This window comes from Petaurus breviceps, unplaced genomic scaffold (genome assembly GCF_028583685.1).
Source record: "Petaurus breviceps papuanus isolate PSGF00001 unplaced genomic scaffold, PetGlider_PUasm1.0 214, whole genome shotgun sequence".
NCBI lineage: Eukaryota > Metazoa > Chordata > Mammalia > Diprotodontia > Petauridae > Petaurus > Petaurus breviceps.
In genome coordinates this window covers 12,002,265-12,015,024 of record NW_027185863.1, presented here as the reverse complement: position 1 = coordinate 12,015,024, position 12,760 = coordinate 12,002,265, and the positions used below count along the sequence as shown (strand labels likewise).

Sequence of the window (12,760 nt, the reverse complement as noted above, 5' to 3'; positions counted from 1 at the left end):
CACACACACACACACACACACACACACACACACACACACACACACACTACAATCACTAAATGTATTTGAAAATATAAGTTCTCTAGAGAAATGAAAAACTAATTTCTCCTGCCTTGGTTCAATGAGGTCACTATATAAAAATGAAAAATCTCCAACTCTCAGGAAGGATTTTCTTTCCAAATAATGGGAATAAAATCAAGGTTATTGTTAATAAAGCATGACCAAAGTATTTATGGATTCTCCACTATATTATACAGTTTTCTTTCTAGTGATCTCATGATGGTGTGGAGGTGATTCTGTATTTAAAAGAGCAAAAAATATAAAACCTAGACTTTTAGAGTGAAAAACCATTGGACTAGGAATGAAAAGATTGGGAGTCCCTTTTTCAACTATCAGCCATGTGATCTTGGCTAACTTACTTAACCTAAAGCTCCAGTTCCTTATTTGCTGAATAAGGAAAACAACATAAACAACATTTCTTCTGTCTACTTCAAAAAATTGTTCAGAGGATCAAAAGTTAGAACATGTGAAAGCATTATGAAAAAAGCAGCAATAAAAAAAATCTTTCACACAGGTCTGCTTAATTTTTTTCATGCTATCATTGTTTTCACTTGCTTTGTACCTAACGTGGTTCAAATACACCTCAAACGTAAAAAAAAAACCACAGGACTCAATTAGAAAGCTATGAACTAGAATAATTTGCAATTAAATTATCAAGAGGATAATAATGCAATCTCCTATTAGAATCATAAAATCACAGAATGTTAGAGTTGGGAAAGACCCAAAGTCATCTAACCCAAGTCTTTATATTATAGATGAGAAAAATTAATTCCATACAGATTAAATAAAAGACCCAGTCAAATTGCAAATCAATAGCAAAACAACTCATCTACAATATTTTGATTCTTTTCTAATCAGAGGATATTTCAGTACACAAAGAGCAATTTCAAAATAAAACTAATGACACTAAACTAATGAATAATGTGTCCTAAAAATTACTTCTCTGTTTAGTTTACATTTATAAATCAACATGGGTAGCCACTGTGTACCATAATGTATTGAATAAATATATAATATTTGAAAGGCAAATTTAGATTTCTTTTTAACTTTACTTCTTAGGGCCTCAATTTCTTCATCTGAAAATTGAAGGATTTGAACTAGATGATTTCTAAGGTCCCTATCAACTCTAAAATTCAATGATTTTGCTTCTTCAGTTTACCTAGAGACTTGTCATGATCTTTTCTTTGTCCCTATCATATTTCACCTTTTATCATACTTACCTGTGTACATAATTCACTCTCTCCCCTTCCCACAATTAGATTATAAACTACTTGGGGACAGAGAATGTATCTATTCTCATCTCTACATCCTTCTAGGTGACAGAGTGGATAGAGTGCTGGGCCTAGAGTCAGAAAGATAGGAGTTCAAATATAGCCTTGGCCACTTAATAGCTGTGTGACTGTAGACAACTGACTTAACCTTTATCTACCTCAGTTTTCTCAATTGTAAATAATAACAGCATCAGCCTCACAGGATTTTTTGTGAGGATCAAATGAGATAATCTGTGTAAAAAGCTTAACATAATACCTGGCACATAGCAAGTACTTAATAAATGCTTGTTTGCTCTCTCCCATACCTACCAGAGTTTGCCTAAATTTCTTGAATTAGAAAAATATGAGTGTCACATTTTTGCTCAATACATATATAAATCAAAATGTTCACTTAAAACTCAGAATGAATAGACTAGACCCAGCTAAGATTTTTTTAATCCATGGCTCTGACATTTAATATAAGCAAAACCTACATATGCAACCCTGCATTCATTTACCTATCGTATCAAAAATAGTTGGTTGTTTTTTTTTAAATGCTGATTTTGAATCAAATTAAATCTTTTCCTTTTCATAGCAGGAAATCAGGGGGAGGAAGCATTTCTCAAAGTGAAAGAAACAAAACAAGCACTTACATTTGTAAAAAACATACCTGACCTACAAGTCCAAACGCTCGATCTAAACTCCTCTGGTCAGTGTATTTTCTAATTTTATTATGCAGCCATCCTAACTCAGCAAGTCTCATTGTTGTATCTCTCAAAGACCTGGTTAGGTTTGCCTAAAAATTCAACATACCAGTTGTTAGCAATTAAAAATCTATGTTTAAAAACTAGAATTTAAAAAATCACATTTCTCAAGTATTAATGCCAATAACTTTTTAATGGCGGTGTAAAGGTGGAATAAATTGCTTCAATAAGCTAAAAACTAAAATTAGTGAATACATCATCCTTAAAAATGTAAGTAAACATATCAGCAGACACAGGACCAAGAGATAAGTAGTCTAAGGACAATGATAAAACAGCCCCATAAAAGATTTCATTCTCAAACAATATTAGAAAAGATTATGGTTTTTTCCCCTTCTTGTTCCTGCTCAATAAATATTTGTTGGATGAAATTTCTCTGTAATTCTATAACTAGTGTGCAATCCATTCTTAAGTCATCCTCTAAGGAACTAGCAACCTGTACCCAGTGTATACTTACTTCTTCTCCACCTGGCCCAAAGTCCATTTAACTGGCTTATGTGACCAAAGTTGACATGGTCAATTTTTAAAGAAAAGGATGAAATACTGGGCTGAATGTGACATCCTCCTTTCTTCTTTATTTATTGGAAAATATAAACCAATTCTATCTGGGCCTCAAATGTAATCTCAAATCAATGGCAAAGACACTAACATCAGAAACCATATAAGTAAACCTTGTGGCATTGGTACTCAAAGTTGAAAGGTGGAGTTGTACTAGTGAGAAGTAAAATAAGAGACCAAGTACTCAACTAAACAAAAAACTACTTCAAACTAGTGATTATAGCCAAACCGGCTTTGAATATTATCTTTAGCTATCACAAAAACAAAGGCAAGTAAATTTCTAAGATCAGCTCTCCCAATCCACTGCCTGAATTCCACATTTCAAAAAAGGGTAAAGGACAAAGGTTACTATGAGCATGGATTTCTATAAGTCACTTTTTCCCTAGTCCCCAAAATATATTACACAAACCCAAAGCCAGGTCCCCAGGCATTTTTCCTTTTCAAATGATGCAATATATAACTATACCTTTCCTTCAACTTTATAGCAATTTTCAGAATTGCTCATTTTGATGTATTTGCCATCTATTCCCTGGAAGACGTATAAAATATCTCTTACAAGGGCTGCTTCAGTTATTTCTATAGCACCTAAAACAGAACAATGTTAAAATAAATGTAAAAGCAGAGTTACTTCATTTTAAGAAAAAAAATCAAATTTTAAATTATACCTGACATGAAACTTCTGTCTATAGTTAGAAAAAAGAGAAAATAGGTTTAAATGAAAAAGAAGAAATAGGGTTAACAAAAATGAAATTTATGAGAGAAGAAAATGCTAGAAACAGCAATTTCCAATGAAGATCATGGAATTGCTTCCTAAAGATCTTTTTTAAATTAAACAGGAAAAAACCAGAATGAATGTTTACTCATAACAATACAGTTTCCAGGAAATATAGGGGGGGAGGAAAGAATTTAATAACCTTTTGGACATAGTTTCATAAACACCAAAATATCTGCAGCAGCATTTCTCTCATAGCTAGGAATCTGAAAACAAAGTAGGTGCCTATCTATAGAAGAAAAGCTAAACTGTGATGTAATCAATTATTACTGCAATGTGAATAACAGCAAATATAAGGAATTCAGAAAAACAAGAGAAGACTTTTATAAGAGAAGACTTTTCCAAACTTAAAGAAGGCAAAACAAGAACAGTATCAACAATGATCACAAGAAAAAAAAAATGAAGAGCAGCTGAAGTCAGATTCGATACAATGATTTGGTCCCTAATATTTCTAGGAGCTAATATGTAGGTCTCAGAGAGATGATAAACTATGACGCCTTCCTGGGGAACTACAGTTAAGGGAACTGTTACATGGGTATAGTCAATGTGTCTGCAAACAATAGCTTTTTCTTTGTGTCAAAGGAGAGATCTATTGGTATAGTATATATCAGGAAATGAGGGTGCTATAAAAGACAATAGACATCAATAAAACTTTCTTTTTTTTTTTTAAGATGATGTCCTTCAAGTTTTATCAAAAGCTGAGAATAATCAATGTTGGAGAAGCTGAGAAAAGGCAACTATACAAATGTACTGTTGGTGGAACTGTGAATTATCCAACTATTCGGAAAAATAACTCACAATTATGCTAAGAAAAAGACTAAAACGTTCATATCCTTTGACCCAAAGATCCAATTGTTTGGCATAAAACTCCAGAGGTCAAAAACAGAAAGGCCCCATGTACACTACCTCACGATATTCCACTTTTTGTAACAGGAAAGAACTGGAAAGAAGAGTGTTCCACTTTTCCCTCACTGTCCCCAACTTTGAACGCTAGTACCCTTTCCCTTTGACTCCTTGTATCTTTCAAGACTCAATTCAAATCTCATCTTCTGCGAATCCCTTCCTCCTTCCAACCCCCACTGCTAATGAATTCCATGTGAGATTAGCCCCTATTTACACTGTGTGTATGCGCGCACGCGTGTGTCTGTGTATAGCTGCTGACAAGTTCTTACCCAAAAGAATATCCTCCTTGTTACTACATATTTTTGCCTTTCCCCAGTATTTAGTTCAGTAACTGGTACTTAATAAATGCTTATTGATTAAGGAAGGAGGAGAAGGATGCTGTTAGGTAAAGATCCAAAAAGAGAACAGAAATGATACTATCATTATATTGGAAAAGAAGAAGCTCAAATAAAGAACAGAATTGCTGCTCAGGGTAGATAGGAAATTGTTAACACTGGGGGGAAAAAAACTTCTGACCTCTTTTTTGTTTTCATTTTTCTCTTGCCAAGTTGAATAATATTAGACCTGGAAAGGTCAAGTCAAATATAGCTACCACAGAATGGAAATTCAAGATAAGTAAGGAGACAAAGGAATGCATAACTGCAAGTCTCAAGACAAATCTGATGGTGTTAGTAGAGTAAAAGATTAAAAGTACAGTAAACTATAAGTTAATACTGCAATATAGTAGACCAAAAGACCCACGCTCTTCAGCTACATTAAGGCATCATGTCAAGCTATAGATATGCTAGCTATGTTGTATTCTACCTTGGACAGATGCTTTTGATGTTACATTTTTGGAATTTTATCAACAAACTAGTAGCATACAAAATAAGGAAAACAGAATTTGCAAGGAAGAAAATTTAGGCTTGATGTAGGGAAAATCTTTCTAAGAATTGGAAATAGGCTGCCTGGGGGTAGAGTGAATACCCATCACTAGAGGTCTTCAAGAAAAGGTAAGGAGTACAAGAACACTTAATAAGTTTTGTAGAATGAATTCTTAATTCAGGTCTATAATGAACTGTACATCCTCTGTAACTTCTTCCTTTGCTACGACACTGTAATCCTATGAAAGGTACACCAAATTTAAGAAAACAAAAAGGTCTACAATTCTTATCGATGCATTAACAAACCATGAGTCCAGAGGGCTAAAGAAGAAACATGCCACTTAACTCTTGCCAGAGAAATGATACTTAAAATGCCAGATGGGACAAGCATTTTTGGATGAGGCAAGTATGGAAATTTATTTGGCTACATTAATATATAAGGACAATTTTATTTTTCGGGGTCTTTTTAAATTGTTCAATGAAAGGGACAACAATGGGAGAAAGAGTTAACATTTGTAAAATAAATTAATGAATAAAAGTGAATGAATAATTTTTTTAAAGGCTAGAACCCTGGAATAAGAAAAAACAGTAGCAAAAGCTAAAAGCAAAAATAATTTGAATAAAAAAGATTAAATAAATGACAAAAATGTCAATTCTAGTAGGGGAAAATAATCTAAAACTCTCATATGTCTAAAAGACATGAGACTGGAACGACAGAAATATAATGTTAAAATATTGGCAAACATTCTCATTTGACTAAAAAATAAAGGTAACGAAACTTGGAAGAAAATATCCAAAGTGGCCAAAAAAAAAAAATCACACAAGAAATTAAAAGGCCATTTAATTTGGCATTCTAACTTTTTGGTTTAAAAATCACACCAGGAAAGAAAAATTACATGAACTATCTATCTATACCTTATAGCTAGCACAACAGAAGACTATTAGGATAAACACCCTTTCAAAAGCCAATTAAATTATTAAGCACTGACTATGCACAGGTGCTAGGAAGTCAGAGGAAAAACTAAAACAGCCCACTAGCCAGGAAGAGACAAAATATACATATAGGCATACACAAAATACACAAAGATAACTTGGGGAAAACACTAGAATTTGAGGGGATTAAGGGAGGCTCCATGCAAAATGTGATAGCTGAGTCGAGTTTTTAAGGAAAGTCAGAATTCTAAGACATAACGGTGAGAGGTAAATTCATTCTCAGCATATGAACCGACAGTGTAAAGACATGGAGATATGAAAGTAAGTGTCATGTTTGAGCAAGAGTAAGGTCAGTTTCAGGGTGGCTAGGTGGCACAGTGAGTAAAGCGCCAGCCCCAGAGTCTGGAGGACCCGAGGTCGGTTCTGGCCTCAGACACTTAACACCCCACACAAAAAAACTAGCCATGTAACCTTGGGCAAGTTACTTAACCCCAATTGCCCTCCAAAAGGCAAAAAAAAAAAAAAAAGAGTAAGGTCAGTTTGGCTGGACCACAAAGTGAGGGAAAGAGAATAAGAAGACCAGAAAGGTAAGGTACAGTCAGGATGTGAAGGGCTTTAAAGGACAAAGGAATTCATACTGGATCCTAAAAATAATGAGGAGCCAGTGGAGTTTACTAAGTATAGGGGTTAGGAGACATTCTTATAAGTATAGTAAAAATGTACTGAAATGGTTCCTGTCCTTTAGAAAAATCACTTTGACAGTCATTTGAAGTACAGCTTGAGGGGAGATTTGAGGCAATTAGGAAGTTGTTCTAATAGTTGTAGAAGAAAGCAAATGAGTTAATAGCAGACTAAGAGACAGGACACAAGAGTAGTAGCTGAGCGAATGAAAAGGAGACAGATAAAAGAGATATCATGGAGATAGAAGCAATAAGATCTGGCATTTACTGTACATGTGGGGTGAGTGAGAATAAGGAGGCAAGAATGACACCAAGACTACGGACTAAGGTAATCACTATTCCCTGAAAATAAATAAGGAATTTAAAAAAAAAAAAAAAAGGTGTGTTTGAGAGAGTAAGAATAGCGACCTCTGTTTTTAACATTTTGAGTTTGAAACATCTACAAGACAGCCATCTATAATATCTGATAGGCAGTCAGTGATATGGGAATGGCACTGAGGAGATTAGGTCTTATTATGTTGATCTGGAAGATATAAAGAAATGAATCCTTCTGAATCATTCTCCAGGCTGATCTATTTGAATCTGCCATTTCATTCAGGAAGAAAGTAGAGATGCAATCAACAGTTCTTGGAGCTTGGTTGTGAAATAGAAGGAAGAATGAACAAGACCTAGCCATCACCTTTGTTAAAAATTCCCTCCTCTCTATTCCACAGTCTGTAGGTTTATCATCTCAATTCAGAACACAATTTCATTGTCCCTTATCCAAAGCATAGGTGAAGGAAATACAGACATCAGCATTATACTTAAAGTGCATCATAAAATGTAGCTGATGGTCTGGTACTTAGAAATCATCTGGCCTATCCTTGGCTAAATGACTTGCCCAGGTCAAAGAGGTAGTTGAAGACTCAACATTACGTGCTATTTACATCATACAGTCCTCAAAATAGAGCTGAGATTATGGTTGGGAACCTTAGCAAAACACTGGCATTGGCAAGACCCGTCATTCATGCAATAAAGATTTATGGTCATATGATTATATAGGGCTCTAAGACAGCAACAAGGTCTCTCTAATGGCTCTAAGTTTCCTCCCTATACTTACTCTATGCTCAAACTAACATGAACTAACTGTAAAGTCATGTATATTTCCTGCCCTTTCCTACCTCTGGACCTTTGCCACACTCTTCTCTCCCTGAAAGCAGCATGCCCTCCCCTCCAAGAGCTGACATCTCATCCATGTTCTTTAAAAGCTAGCTAAATGTTGCCCTCTCTACCATGAAGCCTTCTTGGGTATCCTCAATGGATCAGGTCTTTCCAACTTCAAATCTGATCTACATAAACTCATGTAACTTTTTTTAATAATAGCATCAGAGTTTGGTATAGTGGAAATTGATGCATTTGTAATATGGAATTCTTGGTTCATATCCCAAATATGATCAAATCTTGATGGGTTTTTTTCTGCTAGAACCAACCATGAAATGGCATAAAAACTGTTTCAGCACTGAAATCTGAATTAGTCAAAATGTATCCACATTTATCCTTGAAATAATTAATATAAAATATTATATTTCTGTCTTATTTGTGTGTGCAAGGATCATGTCTATCTCTCTCAGCTACTAGAACAGTACTCTGCACATAGGCATTTAACAAAAGATGATTAGATGATTAAGTGGAAATTGGAATAAGAAGCAGAGTACCAACAAGCTAAGAGATCTTATAGCCAAGAGGCAGTTTACATAAAAATGGGGTTTGTAATTATCATAATGCCTGAAGTTGAAGTCAAGCTTAGGGTCCAGGATATCAGGCCAAATTAAGAAGATATGTGGAAGGTTTTTCTTCTGAGTAGGTTGATTACTTTCAGAATTCAGAAGTCAAAGCTGAACGAGAAGGCACAGAAAGAAGCAGAATCTGTGCATTTAGGCAAAGATCTGAGTTTAAATTTTAAATACTGCAAGAGGAAATAGGTAAGGAATGGAGTTCAGACAGAGAATGGGAAAAGATCTGGATCTCTAAATCTAGAAAAAGCAAAACAGCAGCAAAGTATGATTGCTAATTCTAAGCCATGGATTGTGTGAGTTCTACTCTTGACTTTAAACAATCTTCCTATTGTAGGCAGACAAAGGAAAGCAAATCAAGGAAGGATTCTTATAGGTGCTAACTATTTTTCAAAACAGGTTTAGGTTCTCTGAATCCTCAAATTTCTAAGTGGCACACTTACATACATTCTAGACAATTCCAAGTAATACCTGGGGGATTCTCATGACCTAAAGCTTGGTCTCTCAGAGACACACATTTCATCCATTTTTCCTACTTTTAATGTCACCACATTTTTAGTAATGATTTGCATTATCATGATTTAGCAATTCATTGCACATTTAGAAAAACTGTAGCAATATATCCTTACTCACCACTTGTATCTGCGTCTCTTCTTAATCTAGTCACATTTCGAGAAACAGTGTTTGGCAGGCCTTTTGAGGTAGTCGTTTGTAAAGAAGGCTGATTTGCAGTTAATGTCCATGCCAGACGTGACCCCAACTGCTGTCGAAAGCAATCTCCTACCCCTGTGGTTTGATAAGATTGTCTAAAAAGATGAAAACACATTTTTCACTTACAACTAACCAATAAATGTACTAAAAAGATAAAATAGGAGGAAAATTCTAAAAAATAATTAGTTTAATAGGAGAAATAAACTTAATTTCTAAATTAATACAGTTGATCTACAACCCAAAGACTGCCCAAAATCAGGTGTTCCAAAGTAGACTCTAGGATTAAACTTCCTTGGCATTTTTCAAGTTGAAGAACAAGGAGGGGACATAGCTTTGATGAGATTACCAGCCACCAGAGTCCTAAACATAAGCCCCATGAGAGGAGAGAAGGTCTTAATTACCTATCTTCCTCAGCAACTAGCACAGTACTTTGTTCATATTAGATTTATAATAAATCATTGCTAAAATAATATTCTGATTTTCAGCCACATATTAAATGTGCCAGATTACCTCGTGCACAAAAGAACAGATATTTATTTTAAAAATCTATTTATTTGGGGCGGCCAGGTGGCTCAGTGAGTAAGAGCATCGGTTCCAGTGTTGGGATGACCTGGAGATCGAATCTCGGGCTCAGACACAGCACCACACCCAGAAATAACTGGCCGTGTAACCTTGAGCAAGTTACTTAACCCCAATTGCTTAAAAAAGAAAAATCTATTTATTTACTTTAATAAGACAAATCTATTCTGTACCTATATGTGAAAATCACATAGCTGATAGACATTTGTCAACTTTGCAGTGTATTGTACCATTCATTTGTCACTACCACTCCTTTGCCTGGGTTCACATACAGAAAAAAATAAAAATATGGTGAAGCTATTACTATCTTATGCCTGGCCAGCACTTAACACAATGCCTGGCATATAGTAGACTCTTAATGTTTACTGACTGTCTCAGGCATCTGTTTGAGAGGTTCTGAAATTCTTTTTATTTTCAATTTTCATTCTTAACACCCAAAAAGTTAATTTCCATACACATGAATACAAAAAAAAAACACTCTGAACGAAACCATGATTTTTCTTTTCATAATGCTTACTTTTTCAAATGCATTATAAATTCTACACATGATTTTCCAAACTGTCCTGCTTCTGTGTTTCCTAGTTAACTTTCATAGGGACATTCTGAAAAATGTTTCAGTGGTCCTCTTTTATTTATCGTCATGATTGCTAATCTCCTCTCCCAATTAGGAAATGAGGCTAAAAAAACTTTTGGGTAAATAAGGATAGTCAAGGAAAATGAATCCACACACTGGACACACCTAAAAAGAAGTTTTATCTTTCTGTACTTCTCTGTCAGAAAGTGGATGTTTCATCATACACCACTTGACAACATGGTTGGTCACTGATTTGATCAATTCTTAAGAATTTCAGAGCTGTTTTATTTTTTTAACATGTTGCTGCGATTGAACAAACCGTTCTCCTGGTTCTAGTCACCATCCTGCAAAGGATTTCTAATTTATATTGTACAAGATTCTCTGAAATTATCTCTTTCATCATTTCTTACAATGCATAAAATTCATTAAATTCATATCCCAAAATTTGGCCATTACTCAATTACCAGAGAAGCAATCTAAGGCCTAACCTCATAAATTCTAGTTCTTTCTTTATTTTCTTCCTTTCTAATATTTTCAGAATTAGGGAATAGGTTTTTCTTTCAACTATTTCACCCTGATATCTTCTCTCAACCTCCTTCCCAAGCTTCTTATTTCTCTACTGAGCATGTGAGTGTGGCTGTGTCCAGCTCAGAGGACTGTGAGTTTCATGTGATAACTGCCCCCCTAACCCTTTCTTCCATGTTTGTACATTCTTCTTCTCACATACTCTAATTACGGGAATTAGTAGATTCTACTCAACTCTTTTTCACTCCTTCACATACTTGTGGAGTTTTGAATCTTTAAAAGTTTATGTTGGTTTCAGTTTTCCATTTACCCTCCCTTCTTTCTCCCCTTTAAAACCCTCAAAACAAAACCATTCTAACCAGAGGACCAGTTTTTCTTATTTAACACCCTCAATACTCTTTAGAGACTTTAAAGTTCAGAAGGGAAACTTGCTTCTTTAGAATAGTAGCACTACATCAGCATAAGGTTCCTTCCAATAGCTCAAATAATTTACATTTCTAGGTTTCTCTGGACTTCTATTTGCATTTCAAAATACTTATCCAGTTTTGGTGTTTTCATCATCAATGCTTGAAAATACTCTATCCCATTAAAGGTTCATTTTTTCCCCTATTCCAATTTATTCAGCTATGCATGGTAACTTATACTTAGTTGCAAGGGTCATTGGTCTCTCAAAACTTAAAACCTTGGAGTCCTCCTTTAATCCTTGACCTTTACTCCAAATTCACACATTGGTGAATGGAAATTGCAAAAAAAAAAAAAAATCATAAAAACAGGCTGATAATGGATTTACAAGGCATAATCTCACTTGATCTCACACTCCAACAAAGAAATGATAGTCCATGCCCCTAATCACATCACCCTCCCACTAACTGGAGCAGCTATTCCAAATCTTTTCTTTCTACCTAAAACCTCCCCATGCCACCCCACCATATCACCAAAGAACACATCTCATATTTCACTAAAAAACAGAGGTCATTTATTGAGAGTTCCATTTATTTGACAGACCCATTCCATCATAGTCAAGTCATATCCATGCCCTCATATACCCCTTCTTACTGAACTAATAATGATAAAGTTCTTAGAAGTTATATGTTTCATCTTCCCATACGGAAATGTAAACTCCCCTTCTACTCATCTCAAATCACTCTTCCCCCACTTTCCTCCTTCATCCTCCTCTCTCACAAAGAGGTGTACCTTCTCCTTGGCCAAGGCAAACACTTCCCTACAAGTTCTCAATCCCATCTTCTCCAGCAGAGTACCTACTTCCTCTACCATCCCCATTTTCTCTCTAATTTTCAATCCCTCCCTACCTACTGGTTTCTTCCCTAACACCTACAAATATATCCTTGTCTCTACTGTCCCTGAAAAACCCTAACTTAATTTAATCATCCTATCACCCTTTACCTGCCCTACCCTTCTCAGGTAAACTCCTAGACAAAGTTATCTACAACTACTTCAACTTCTCCTCTAACTCAATTCTAAAGACTATAGTTTGGCTTCTGACTACTTTATTCAAATGAAATTTTTCTCTCCAAAGTTATTAATGATGTCTTAATTTTCATATCTAATGTCCTATTCTTATTCCTTATCCTTCATCTCTCTGCGACCTCTGACGAATTAGATCACTTCCTTTTCCTGGATACTCTCACTTCTCTAGGTTTTCATGACACTGCTCTCTTCTAAACACTCTTCTCTTTTCCCTAGATATTAAGATGATACCACCATCTAAATATCCAATCCTAACCTTTCTCCTGACCTCTATCAAAAGCTTTTTCTAACTATCTCAAATTATCTCAAACTAGGTATCTTAATATATCTC

At 35.1% G+C, this 12,760-nt stretch overlaps 1 protein-coding gene across 1 annotated transcript in view; it reads right to left on the bottom strand.

The window, feature by feature from the left end:
* The window catches only part of TUBGCP3 (tubulin gamma complex component 3), a 180,888-nt gene that overhangs the window by 90,258 nt on the left and 77,870 nt on the right, over positions 1 to 12,760 (bottom strand). The window contains exons 6-8 of the mRNA XM_069094097.1: positions 9,186 to 9,358; positions 3,096 to 3,214; positions 1,981 to 2,106 (exon numbers count right to left, since the gene is read on the bottom strand). Coding sequence (XP_068950198.1) covers positions 1,981 to 2,106; positions 3,096 to 3,214; positions 9,186 to 9,358 — 418 coding nt within the window. The remainder of the gene's footprint in view (positions 1 to 1,980; positions 2,107 to 3,095; positions 3,215 to 9,185; positions 9,359 to 12,760) is intronic.